This window comes from Chrysemys picta, chromosome 1 (assembly GCF_011386835.1).
Source record: "Chrysemys picta bellii isolate R12L10 chromosome 1, ASM1138683v2, whole genome shotgun sequence".
NCBI classification, from domain to species: domain Eukaryota; kingdom Metazoa; phylum Chordata; order Testudines; family Emydidae; genus Chrysemys; species Chrysemys picta.
In genome coordinates, this window is record NC_088791.1 from 190,115,608 (window position 1) to 190,129,237 (window position 13,630).

The following is a 13,630-nucleotide window of genomic DNA, read 5'->3' on the forward strand; positions in this document are numbered from 1 at the left end:
CAGTCAATTCCTATCCCCAGAGTGACCTTTGGGCTCTGCAAAGCATGAGCCATCCTGGTTTGATAAACTGAAAGCAGAGATTTCACACTATTTAAAATGCAAGTCCTGACTAGCTCTTTTTATTGAGGAGACAGCCTTGAAAACATAAAGTCATGAAAACCAATGATCAGGGATGAAAGGTACAAGCAGCTGGGCTCTATTTCTGCAGTAGGAAGTTGGCAACAACCTCCTCTCCCCATACACACATGTATTAATTATTATTTGTATTATCGTAGCACTTAGCACCCCCAGTCATGAACCAGGACCCTATTGTGCTAGGGGCTGTACAAACACAGACCAAAAAAAAGACAGTCCCTGCCTCCAAAAAGCTTACAATCTAAGTAAATTGGGTCTATGTTTGAGGTGCATCCCAAAAAACCATCTCATTAACCCTCCCTATAATTGCTAGGCCGGCTCTGTGCATGGCAGTGGGATAGTACTGGACAGCAATTAGTAAGGAGTGACAGAACATTGTTTCACAGGCTTGGCTAAAATTGCTGCTACAGCGAGCTCTGGCCAGTCCATTGAATTGTAGGTTTTGTGTGCAGGAAAAGAGAGTACAGGCTGAAATGTGAGAAGCTTTAAGAAATCAGAAGAATTGCTACTAATTAAATCCTGAACGATTTATGGCTACAGCGGCTAGATGTAATTTGCATGCCAAAACATTTCTGACTAGAGCTAATTACAAACTGAAAGAGTCCTTCCTCCGGAAACAAGACTTTCTAATTCGTTAAATAACTGAGGTCAGAGCTGATATTTTCCTGCTGTATTAAACCCCCTTTTTAAGGCCCCATATTCCTCAGTTCCACTCAACTAAATGTCCGCTTCACAAAACCCACCACCCAACACTATTGGCACCTAGTTGGCAATCTCAGCAGAGGGGCCTGGAGAATTAACTGTCTTCTCTCTCTTGAGAGGGTCCCTTCCGAGAAGGATGAGGTAAACTGGCAGTGTGGCGATGATTATACTGCTACTTTCTATATTGTCTGTGTTCTGTGGATGGAAGACTTCAGCCTTCAGCTCCATCGATCAGCCACCTTTCACAAGCAATTCATTTCAAACATTTAAGTACCGGTTCAGCAAGCTATGCAAGCACATATCTAATTTAAGCATTAAGGCATTCCAGAAAAAAAAATAGTATGTGCTTACCTTCAAACCTTAGTGCATGCTTAAATTCAACTCTGTTCAGGAAAGCTCTTACACATGTGCTTAGCTTTATGTACACACTTTAGTCCCACTGAGTTCGTGGGACTATTCACTCATATGCTTAAAGTTAAGCACTTGTTTAAATTCCTTGCTGAACTGGATCCTCAAAGAAAAACTCTTTTTGAAGTAATGCTCTTTAGCTGGAAAACAGATCCTGTTTTCAGAATACAGCCTACTTACTGTGTTTAAACCATTGTTGCCAGAAATATCATAAGGTTGCACAATCTTGAATTAATCTCTCTCATTTGAAAAGTGCATTATTCTCTGCTTTCCATTATTGAAGGAAAGTGATTTATTTTTCTTGTTAAATAACATGGACATAGAAATGAATTTTTCAAGTATAATATAATATACAGGTCAGATGAGGCAGAAATATTTTAGACTGTATTTTACTTTATTAAATGTTCCCTTTGAATGACAAGTGAACATATTTATTTATACACACGCCTACCCATCACAGATATGGTAATATGATAAATTGCATTTATTATGTATCTTTGACTGACTCACCTGCACTTTGCCCACTAACCCATCTCCCCTAGGAATACTTCTCATATTCCAAACCTCCTTTAAGCTATGCTTATTCTTCCCCTCCCTTGAATAATGCTAGTTGAGGGTGATCCCCATAGTGTTTGTGACAAGAGACATACTGCAAAGAGCCCTGTAGCACTAGCAGTTCAGGGAAAGAGAGGCCTTGTTTTCACTCCTTAAAAAAGTGTGTTTTTTACCTCAGGATACCTAATGCTGTGACATTTGGGGGTTCACACAGGCCAGTGAGGGGTTCGGCCACCATTTGCCTTGTAACCCTGGGTGCCTTGTGGCTGTGCAGCTTTGGTCCAGTGCTCTGATCTTATCAGTCTGCCAGCAGCCCACAAGCCTCACCTGGACTTTTTCCAACTTGGTTAGTCCTTGCAGGCCGACCTTAGGACCCTTCCAGCCCCAAATTTGCCCCAGAATTGTCCTATTGCAGGAACCAGTCCCTCTCGTGGACCCTCACAGAGAAAGCCTTGGGTTTGCTGCCTTTACAGAGACAGTAAAACAGTCCAGCCTGTTAGCTTTCTGGAAACACACACTTTACTGAATTTACCCAGTACTGATTGATAATGAAAGCAAAACAAGTTTATTAACAAAAGAGCTTGTATTAAGTGATGCCAAGTACAAGGGGAAAAGGTAGAAATGGTTACAAGCAAATAAAAGTGAAAACACACATCTAGAAGACTAAAACTTAATCTAGCAAGATAATCTTTGTTTACGATGGTTTCTCTCACCCCCAATCTCCTTTCCAGCCTTTTACTGGCCAGGATCCATCACAGAGATCAAATCGTTAGTTTCATTGTCTCCTAAGGTGAAGGATCAAGATGGAGTCTCTCTCTCTCTTCCTTATATCCCAAAAAAGATGCCTTTGTCATACTGGGGATTCAGTCTCCTGTGTCTCTCTGGGGTGCACAAGCTGTGTTCATTCTCTGTTTCTTGAGTTCAGGATCAGGTTAAACCAGGGGTTCTCAAACTGGGGGTTGGGACCCTTCAGGGGGTCGTGAGGTTATTACATGGGGGGTAGCAAGCTGTCAGCCTCCACCCCAAACCCAGCTTTTCCTCCAGCATTTATAATGGTGTTAAATATATTTAAAAGTGTTTTTAATTTTTAAGGGGGGGGGTCGCACTCAGAGGCTTGCTATGTGGAAGGGGTCACCAGTACAAAAGTTTGAGAACCACTGGGTTAAACCCTGCTGGTTTAGCTCAATGGCTTTGTTTATTGCTAATATGTGAATTGAGCAAAAAGAACAGGAGTACTTGTGGCACCTCAAAGTCTAACAAATTTATTAGAGCATAAGCTTTCGTGGACTACAGCCCACTTCTTCGGATGCATAAGTGGGCTGTAGTTCATGAAAGCTTATGCTCTAATAAATTTGTCAGTCTCTAAGGTGCCACAAGTACTCCTGTTCTTTTTGCGGATACAGACTAACACGGCTGCTACTCTGAAACATGTGAATTGAGGTAAATCCACATTCTTTTGTCTAGGACAGATCAGTTTATCACCTTTTACCTAGGCTAGGCTGTCTGGTCTTAAACATGTTCTAGTAACATCATGCAGACGGAATTCTTAACATTACATATAATGTTAACATATGCATTGTAAAATTATATCAATAACCAGCATGTTATTAGCTTTCATATTGCACCTCACAAGGCATATTTTGCACAAATATTATTGCAGTAGTGTGGAGGGTATGAAAACAAGGGGTTTCTAGGGTCACAAATGCATATGAGCCAGGGGTTCCCAAAACAAATTTTGTGGTGGCCTTAGAGTGTGGCCACCAATTCTTGCTGGTGGCTGCTCTGACAAACCCCTGTCTCTGTCCCTGCCTCCGCCTCCCTTGGCCCTTCAGCAAGAGCCCGCCCCGGGGAAGGTGGGTCTGGAACTCACTGGCTGCCTGTGGAATCCCAGGCTCCCAGTGCCCTGGCCAAGTGGGAGTGTGAGCTGCCAAGGGAGTGTCCCAGCAACCAAACACCATAGCCGCCTCCAGTGCTGCACACACCAGCCCCACGTGTATCCAGACGTGTTGCCTGGAGCCCCCAGGGAGGCTGCGCGATGCAGGGCACCAATCCCTGCTGGCGATGCCAGCACAAACACCAAGGCAGCCTATCTCGCTGCCCTTGGTAACAGCTATTCTGGAGCAACAGCGGAGTGCTGGAGGGAGAGGCTGTTGTTTTGCCCCCAATCTCCGCCCAGGCTTTGGAGGCAGTTGTGGCAGCAAAAAAATGTCCTGGTAGCCACGTCAGCCACAGTGGCCTCATTTGAGAAACGCTGATATGAGCTATCCTGCAGTAAATGCACAGTGAAGACAAGGTACTTTAGTTTTACCATGAGGTAAATTAGTTGAGTGATATAGAATTGGGGATATAGAATTGACTTCATCTAGTTTACCTCAGTAAAGCTAAAGTGCCTGGTCTCTTTTATTTTAGGATAGCTCCTACATGTTAGCTACCCTGAGGTAAAAAGTATACCTTTATTAGCAGTGAAATAAGGCCTGAGAGAGACCATATAGCAGTGGCAGCAGAGAGGGAGGGGAAGAATGGCAGACTGAAGTGGGGGAACTTGGAGACAAGAGGAGGACAGAGTGGAATGAAAGGGCTAGCATGAAAAAACAAGGTAAAGGACAAAAACAAAAATGAAGGATAGAAGACAAAACTACTAGAAATATACAGGGGGGGAAAGAACACAGAGAAAAAGGCTCAGAATGGACAGTGGAGAGAGAGAGGAAATAGGTGAGACAACCGAAATACAGTGTGATACATGGCGGAAGAAGAATAAATAGGCACCAACTACTACAAGTTGGCACTTCAATCAAGAAAAGGATGGACTCACTCGCTTGAGCCAAATTTTCAAAGATACCTCAATCCAGTCCCATAATTTTCACCTGCTATTCTGTGTATTCAAAAACCTGAATTTGAATTTGAACAGCAACTGCATATGCAGTTCACCTGCTTATGCATCTCTTTGTTTTAGCTGTGTAATTTCTGCTTGAGGAGGTTTGCATGAGCAAAATTGCAGGGGCACATTTTGAGCCTGTTCTTGAAAATGTACTCTTTAATATTAAGTATACAGACTTCCTGCCAACTGAACCACATGTTTGCCAGCATCCTAACTGTGGGGAGTTATTGGAAAGATAACAAGCCCACACAAAATGTATACATGAAGTTGTAGAACATTTTGAACTGAATTGTTTAGCTGTTAAACATTGGATAGCCTATAGGGAGCAATTAAATAGTTTTCTTTAGTCATAACACTGTGCATGTAAGGCCTAGAAAAACTACACCTTCCTGTAAAAGAAAAAAGGACAAATAATTAGCATGAAAGGTTGGAATGGATCCACCCAACATGAAACCAGGCAGATTCTGGAATTTCCTCCAAAACATTTAGATGCCAAGAGCCTATCAACCTATGTGATGTGCCAAGAATGGCTCAGGTAGAGGAGCCTAACCCAAAGTCAACATGAATATGAACTAAAAGGAGCTATTAACTTCAACAGCAACATGAACCAACACCTAAAAAAACTGAAATAAAACATGTCCTCATTATATCATTGTACTTGAATGAAACAAGCAGGCCAATAGCTTGAGCCTCATATAAGACACCATTCATATAAATAAGATTAACAGCAGAGCAAGAAAGGTAGTAGAAAATATAATTAAACTTTCAAGGACAATATTATTATCATGAACAGTTCCCATATGGATCATCTGATAGCTCCTCTACAGAACGTTCTTTAGATTCTTTCTTACTTGCCAAGATAAGCTATTTTGCTGCCTAAAGAGTCCTAAAAATGTCCACCTAATCTACTCAAAGAATATGTCTACACTACAAAATTAGGTCGAATTTATAGAAGTCAATTTTTAGGAAGCGATTTTATACAGTCGATTGTGTGTGTCCCCACTAAGTGCATTAAGTCGGCGGTGTGCGTCCACACTACCAAGGCTAGCGTCGACTTTCGGAGCATTGCACTATGGGTAGCTATCCCACAGTTCCCGCAGTCTCCGCTGCCCATTGGAATTATGGGTTGAGCTCCCAATGCCTGATGGGGCAAAAACATTGTCGCAGGTGGTTTTGGGTACATGTCGTCAGTCGCCCCTCCCTCCGTGAAAGCAAAGGCAGACAATCGTTTCGTGCCTTTTTTCCGTGCAGACGCCATACTGCTTTCAGCAGATGGTGCAGTAGGAGTCCTACTGTAGGACTGCTAACTGTCGTCATCCAACCACCACTTCCGCTGCAACTCTGCTCTCCTGCTCTCCTGGTGCCATGAATCGACCTCGCAGGTCCTCTCGTCGTTCTTTATAAATATCTATTCTCGTGGCATCCCGTCGTCATCCACCGCTTCCCCTGCAACTCTGCTCTTCTGCTCTCCTGGTGTCATGAATCCACCTCGCAGGTCCTCTCGTCGTTCTTTATAAATATCTATTCTCGTGGCATCCCGTCGTCATCCACCGCTTCCCCTGCAACTCTGCTCTTCTGCTCTCCTGGTGTCATGAATCCACCTCGCAGGTCCTCTCGTCATTCAGTATAAATATCTATTCTCGTGGCATCCGTCGTCATCCACCGCTTCCCCTGCAACTCTGCTCTTCTGCTCTCCTGGTGTCATGAATCCACCTCGCAGGTCCTCTCGTCATTCAGTATAAATATCTATTCTCGTGGCATCCGTCGTCATCCACTGCTTCCGCTGCATCTCTGCTCTCCTGCTGACACCATACCACGGCAAGCATGGAGCCCGCTCAGCTCACCGTTGCTGTTGTGAGCATTGTAAACACCTCGCGCATTATCCTGTGGTATGTGCAGAACCAGAACCTGCAAAAGCAGGCGAGGAGGCGATGACAGCACGATCACGATAGTGATGAGGACATGGACACAGACTTCTCTCAAAGCACGGGCCCTGGCAATTTGGACATCATGGTGGTAATGGGGCAGGTTCATGCCGTGGAACGCCAATTCTGGGCCCGGGAAACAAGCACAGACTGGTGAGACCGCATAGTGTTGCAGGTCTGGGATGATTCCCAGTGGCTGCGAAACTTTCGCATGCGTAAGGGCACTTTCATGGAACTTTGTGACTTGCTTTCCCCTGCCCTGAAGTGCAAGAATACCAAGATGAGAGCAGCCCTCACAGTTGAGAAGCGAGTGGCGATAGCCCTGTGGAAGCTTGCAACACCAGACAGCTACCAGCCAGTCGATAATCAATTTGGAGTGGGTAAATCTACTGTGGGGGCTGCTGTGATCCAAGTAGCCAACGCAATCACTGAGCTGCTGCTATCAAGGGTAGTGACTCTGGGAAATGTGCAGCTCATAGTGGATGGCTTTGCTGCAATGGGATTCCCTAACTGTGGTGAGGCGATAGACGGAATGCATATCCCTAGCTTGGGACCGGACCACCTTGGACACCAGTACATAAACTGCAAGGGGTACTTTTCAATGGTGCTGCAAGCACTGGTGGATCACAAGGGACGTTTCACCGACATCGACGTGGGATGGCCGGGAAAGGTACATGACACTTGCATATTCAGGAACTCTTGTCTGTTTGAACAGCTGCAGGAAGGGACTTACTTCCCAGACCAGAAAATACGCCTACCCCTTAATGCCATGACTCATGAAGCCATACACAGGCACCCTGGACAGTAGTAAGGAGCTGTTCAACTATAGGCTGAGCAAGTGCAGAATGGTGGTAGAATGTGCATTTGGACGTTTAAAAGCGTGCTGGCGCAGTTTACTGACTCGGTTAGACCTCAGTGAAACCAATATTCCAATTGTTATTGCCGCTTGCTGTGTGCTCCACAATATCTGTGAGAGTAAGGGGGAGATGTTTATGGTGGGGTGGGAGGTTGAGGCAAATCGCCTGGCCGCTGATTACGCGCAGCCAGGGTGATTAGAAGAGCACAGCAGGGCGCGCTGCACATCAGAGAAGCTTTGAAAACCAGTTTCATGACTGGCCAGGCTATGGTGTAACAGTTCTGTTTGTTTCTCCTTGATGAAACCCGCCCCCTTGGATCACTCTACTTCCCTGTAAGCCAACCGCCCTCCCCCCTTCGATCACCACTTGCAGAGGCAATAAAGTCATTATTGTTTCAAAATCATGCATTCTTTATTAATTCATCACACAAATAGGGGGATAACTGCCAAAGTAGCCCGGGAGGGGTGGGGGAGGAGGGAAGCACCAGGTGGGGGTGGTGGATGAGGGGAGGAGGGAAGGACAAGGCCACACTGCACTTCAAAACTTATTGAATGCCAGCCTTCTGTTGTTTGGGCAATACTCTGGGGTGGAGTGGCTGGGTGCCCGTAGCCTCCCTCCTCCCCCACCCCGCGTTCTTGGGTGTCTGGGTGAGGAGGCTATGGAACTTGGGGAGGAGGGTAGGTGGTTACACAGGGGCAGCAGGGACGGTCTGTGCTCCTGCTGCCTTTCCTGCAGATTCACCAGACACCGGAGCATATCAGTTTGATCCCCCAATAGCCTCAGCATTGCATCCTGCCTCCTCTCATTGCACTGCCGCCATCTCTCTTCTCGCTCCCGCCACCTCTCTTCTCGCTCCTGCCACCTCTCATCTCGTTCATCCCTCCTGTCCTCACGTTCATTTTCTGCTTTCCTGGACTCTGACATTGTTTGCCTCCACATATTTTGCTGGGCTCTTTCAGTGTGGGAGGACTGCATGAGCTAAGAGAACATTTCATCGTGAGTGCAGTTTTTTTGCCTTCTTATCCGCGCTAGCCTCTAGGACGGAGAAGATGGGGGAGCGTTGAAACATTTGCAGCTGCAGGAGGAATAAAAGGGAGAGTAGTATTTAAAAAGACACATTTTAGAGAACAATGGGTAGACTCTTTCACAGTGAACCAAGCTGTTAACATTACATAGCACATGTGCTTTTGGTACAAGGTCGCATTTTGCCTCTTATATTGAGGGCCTGCTGGTTTGGTGTGAGAGATCACACACGCAGGGCCGGGCAACAGAATTTGGCTTGCAGGCAGCCATGGTAAGCCACAGTCTTTCGGCTTCTTCAACCTTCATAACATGTGGGAATGGTTTCAAACATCAGCACCCTCCTTTCCCATACCAAGCACCCCTTTAGGTTGGCCATTTAAAAGGAGGGACTGTACTGGCCGCGAATGCATCCCAAGTCTTGAGGGCAAATTAATAATTAAACACGCTTGCTTTTAAACCATGCATTATATTTACAAAGGTACACTCACCAGAGGTGTCTTCTCCGGCTTCATGGTCTGGGAGCCTGCATTGGGAGGATTGGGAGGGTATTGGCTCCAGGGTGATAAACAGTTCCTGGCTGTCGGGGAGAATGGTTTCTCCGCTTACGTGCTGTGCGCTATCCTCATCCACCTCCTCATCTTCCTCGTCCCCAAAATCCTCATCCCTGTTGCATGAGACTCCCCCCTTGCAGGTGTCCCCGGATCGGGGTGGGGTAGTGGTAGGGCCTCCCCATAGAATTGCATGCAGCTCATCATAGAAGTGGCATGTCTGGGGCTCAGACCTGGAGCGGCCGTTTGCCTCTCGGTTTTTTGATAGGCTTGCCTGAGCTCCTTTTCACGCGGCACTGCTGCAGGTCCCTGTTGTAGCCTCTGTCCATCATGCCCTTGGAGATTTTTTCAAATATTTTTGGCATTTCGTCTTTTTGAACGGAGTTCTGATAGCACGGATTCGTCTCCCCAAACAGCGATCAGATCCAGTACCTCCCATTTGGTCCATGCTGGAGCTCTTTTGCGATTCTGGGACTGCATGGTCACCTGTGCTGATGAGTTCACCATGCTGGCCAAACAGGAAATGAAATTTAAAAGTTCCTGGGGCTTTTGCTGTGTACCTGGCTAGTGCATCTGAGTTGAAAGTGCTGTCCAGAGCGGTCACAATGGAGTACTCTGGGATAGCTCCCGGAGGCCAATACCATCGAATTGCATCCATACTACCCCAAATTTGACCCGTCGATGTCGATTTCAGTGCTAATCCCCTCATCGGGGAGAAGTACAGAAATCGATTTTAAGAGCCCTTTAAGTCGACAAAAATGGCTTCGTCGTGTGGATGGGTGCAGGGTTAAATCGATCTAAAGCTGCTAAATTCAACCTAAACTCGTAGTGTAGACCAGGGCTAAGTCTTCCAAAGTTCAAGTTCACCAAAGGGAAACTAAAACAGCTGAGTCATTGAATCAAAACTCTTCCTTCTCTTTTTCAGCTTTGAGTTTATAAAATTCCACTATGACAGATATCATATGTAATGTGGTCAGAAGATTTTGAAAACTAAAGTATTTTGTTTCTTATAGTTTTCTGACTCGCATCAAAAGTACAGTGCTGGAGTTAAGAGTCACCAGCATTTTCTTATAGCTAAGAATTGCTTTCCAGGGAATATGTATCTCAAGATTACCAGTCACTAAGCCATTTGCCAAAAACAAATAATGCAGTATCCTCAGACTGGCTACTCAGGTTTACAAGTTACTCATAGTTGCTTAAGTCTAGTCTGCATTTAAAAGTATTAAATCTATAAATTACAGATTTGTTCTATCTCTGGACTTCAAATTTTGAATTTTTATTTTTGTCAAAAACTTCAATATGAAATCTCTGTTTTCTTTTCAAAGGTGACTAATTTTTGCCTTGTGTTAAATCTATTGTGAATCCTATTTAAACTCTTTGCTATCATGAGCATGTTTCTTCTAAAGTAGCACTAGCCAACCCATATGGAAATGAAGAGGAAGAAGATAATGAGCTACCTTCTTTGTCTGATATTTGTGGTCAAAAGGAATGAAATATATTTCTTACCTCTTAAAAGTCCCCAGCTGGTGACTCCAAAAAGAAAGCATCCATCATTCATGGAAAGCCACAAAGGAAATGAAATAATATTGGTTGGGAGCAGAGAGCTCCAGAAAACAATGACCTTCTCCTTACTTGCAATTTCAGAAGGTTTCATATTTAAAAAACAAGACAAAAATGCATTTTTTCCTGTTGGATTTGTGTTTAGTGCATATGAGAAATTAGTAGCATTTAAAGATATTCTGCCTTTTCTGAAGTAGATTAAATCAGGTAGGTACAGTACATAAACTTTCCTATTCAGTTCATTTCACCTTCAATGTAGAATCCAGGTGGATGAGTTTATTTTTATAAAATTACTGCGCATGGCATGTTATTGAAACTGGGAGCACATTTTTGACCTGCAACAGAAATATACAAATCCTATCTCCTAACAAATGCAAGGCAAATGTAGAAGTTAGCAAGGTTGGTTTATATTCAATGAACAAACCTAAGACCTAATTCTGCAGTCCTACTCAGGGAAATCAATGGGAGTTTTGACTGAATATGGATGACAAGTTCAAGTTCATAAGTACACATGTAGTAGATATTGTCTTTGATAATGTAAGTATATGTATGTACTCAACATTGCAGATTTTTTCTTTCAGACTGTTTGTCCTATACAGCTTTAGAAGTATTATCAAAGAGGTGTTATGGGAAACAAAGGTGTAAAATTATTGTCAACAACAACCATTTTGGAAGTCCGTGCCTGCCTGGAGTGAAAAAATATCTTAATGTCAGCTATACATGTGGTAAGAGCAAATATGTGATAATTTTGAAGATCTCATTCTACTTGCAGAGCATAATACTGCAAAGTTGTGTATACATCTATGAACACACACGCCCAGAGCTGGATTCTTCCTGGCCTTCCTGTTAGCATCTGTAACCTATTATATTTACATGACAAAATACCTGAGATGTAGGTACAATCACATAGCTAGAGATCTATACTCACTGAGGGAGCATGCTCTGTGCCCCCTAGAAGCCTGCACATGTCATTGCACCTGAGCACCAAATAATTGGGGCTCTGCATTTTTGGCAGCCAGGTAAAGGTGGCATCTAGACAGAAGGGAAGTAGCTAGCTCCTGTAGGCAGCCTACATATAGTCTGATCTGAGTCTTTCCAATGACTTCTTCAGAAGGCTTTGGATCAGGCCCCTACTGCTACACTACAGAAACTGAAATAGTCTCATTAACTCCTCCTAGGCCTGCTCTTCCTTACCCCCTGGCCTGCACACTGAGGTAAGACACTGGTATAAATGGTGAAGCCAACAGCAGCAATCTGTGCTGCCAGTCGAAAGGAGGTGTTAACTCTTGGCAATATCACCAGAGATCCTTGGGCTTCATAGGTTTGACAGCTGTGCACCCTGCCCCTTCCTCTCTGTGCAGCTGCAATCTCCTCCCCTCCCTGTGAAGAATATGCTGAACTAACTCTATGGGGAAACACTGTGGAGTTTTCTGAGTCTACCTCTGGCAAATCTTTCCATGGGAGCGGCCCAAATAAGCGGTACTCGGAGTTTACTTACATGGTTGGCAATAAGTAGCCATTTTGGGATTGATTCTTATCTTAGTTGTACAGTGTCATATATCTGAAGATCAGAGAAAACAATAATCATCTATGGATTATCTAGAAGGCAGGTTCCTTGTAGGCACAATAGGGGATTTCTCAAGGTATGTTTTAGAGCTTTTAAGAATCTACCCTCATAAAAGACGGTCTGTTAGCCTTCAGGTGAGAGGAATTAAACTAAGATTGATATTTATTTTTATGAAGAAGGAGCTGGAGGCTTGCCATGGAGCTAATACATAATATGCTTAGACAGTAAATGCTGTATTGTTGGTCCTTTTATAAAAGTGAGTTATTGGAATTCCCTTTAATTACTCTATTAATAATTATGACACCTTGTTCTTTATTTGTGGGCTGAGGGGTGTGTAGGTGGTAAGATAACTCATACTATTAATCGTTGTAGTGGTTTTGCAAAGACACATAAACCAGGTAGTAGATAACATTCTTCTGTGTTGCTGGCACATTTTGCAGGTTTTTTCTGCCAAACAATACTAAATTGTGCAATCTGAAGCATTAGCAAGTGATTTGCAGCTCTTATTATTTTATAGATCATCTAGTAGCCATGAGAAAAGAAGAGTTTTGGAATTCTTGAAATTCCACACACGGGGTGGGAGCTCCTGTTGATAAAAGACTCCCAGGGGATAGGTACTGTAATGTTTTTAAAGCAAACCTCTCCATAGAAATTTCTGATTATGGCAGTAAATCAAGTTTTACTTTGCTAAAGCAATTTGCCTCTTGCAGCCAAACTGAACTGAATTGATAGCACATCACAGTGATAAGGAATGCCTACCTTCAGAAATAGACGGCTTTCTCAACTGTAAGTCCTCTAAGGACGTACTTTGAGAGATGTTCCTGATCTTGCCTCATAATTTCTTCTCACCTCCTCCTCCTCTATGAGCTGGTGGTTTCCCCTCACTCGAGATTTGGATTTTAACATAGACAATATCTGTCCCGGTTACAGGGCTAGCTGCATCTCTGTCCTCTTTCAGATCCCTCTGAGAGCACCCACCTCAGGGTTTGGTCCTTTAAGTCTTTCCCTGTCTCAGGGTGGAATCTTGTGATTCTGCCACTCTTTGGCTGGGACCAACTTCTTATCGCTGACCGCTACTCAGCTTGTACCAACTTCTTATCATCCGACAGGTCTGACTGGGCTCTGAGCACCAGGGTTTCCTCCCGTTGGGAACCTGTGACCAGTGGTAGTGATCAACAGTCTTCTTTAAAAAAGTATTTTTATTTAGCAGTTGTACCAAAGTATCAGAGAAAAAGGATTTTAGCACAAGAAATTGCCTACGTGCATATACAGGGTTTGTCTTAACTGCATCGTTAGTACAAGCTATAATTCAAGTTTTGTACCTATCTTAACTCCTGTCCACACACAAAAATCGCTAGCGTGCCTGTCAGGGCTTGGGGTGTCTGAAACTTGTGCTAATGGCGCTAGAGCAATAATGCTGTGGGGGATGCCACAGCCTGAGTTCCAGCTGCTTCTCCAATCATTCTGCTAAT

At 44.1% G+C, this 13,630-nt stretch overlaps 1 protein-coding gene across 5 annotated transcripts in view; it reads left to right on the forward strand.

The window, feature by feature from the left end:
* EVA1C (eva-1 homolog C) overlaps window positions 1-13,630 on the forward strand; it is a 69,460-nt gene that overhangs the window by 45,472 nt on the left and 10,358 nt on the right. For 3 of the 5 annotated variants that reach the window (XM_005283915.4, XM_024102763.3, XM_005283914.4), the window contains one exon: window positions 11,173-11,316. The exons of the other annotated variants lie outside the window; for them this stretch is intronic. In XM_005283915.4, coding sequence (XP_005283972.1) covers window positions 11,173-11,316 — 144 coding nt within the window. The remainder of the gene's footprint in view (window positions 1-11,172; window positions 11,317-13,630) is intronic. 5 annotated transcript variants of the gene reach the window in all.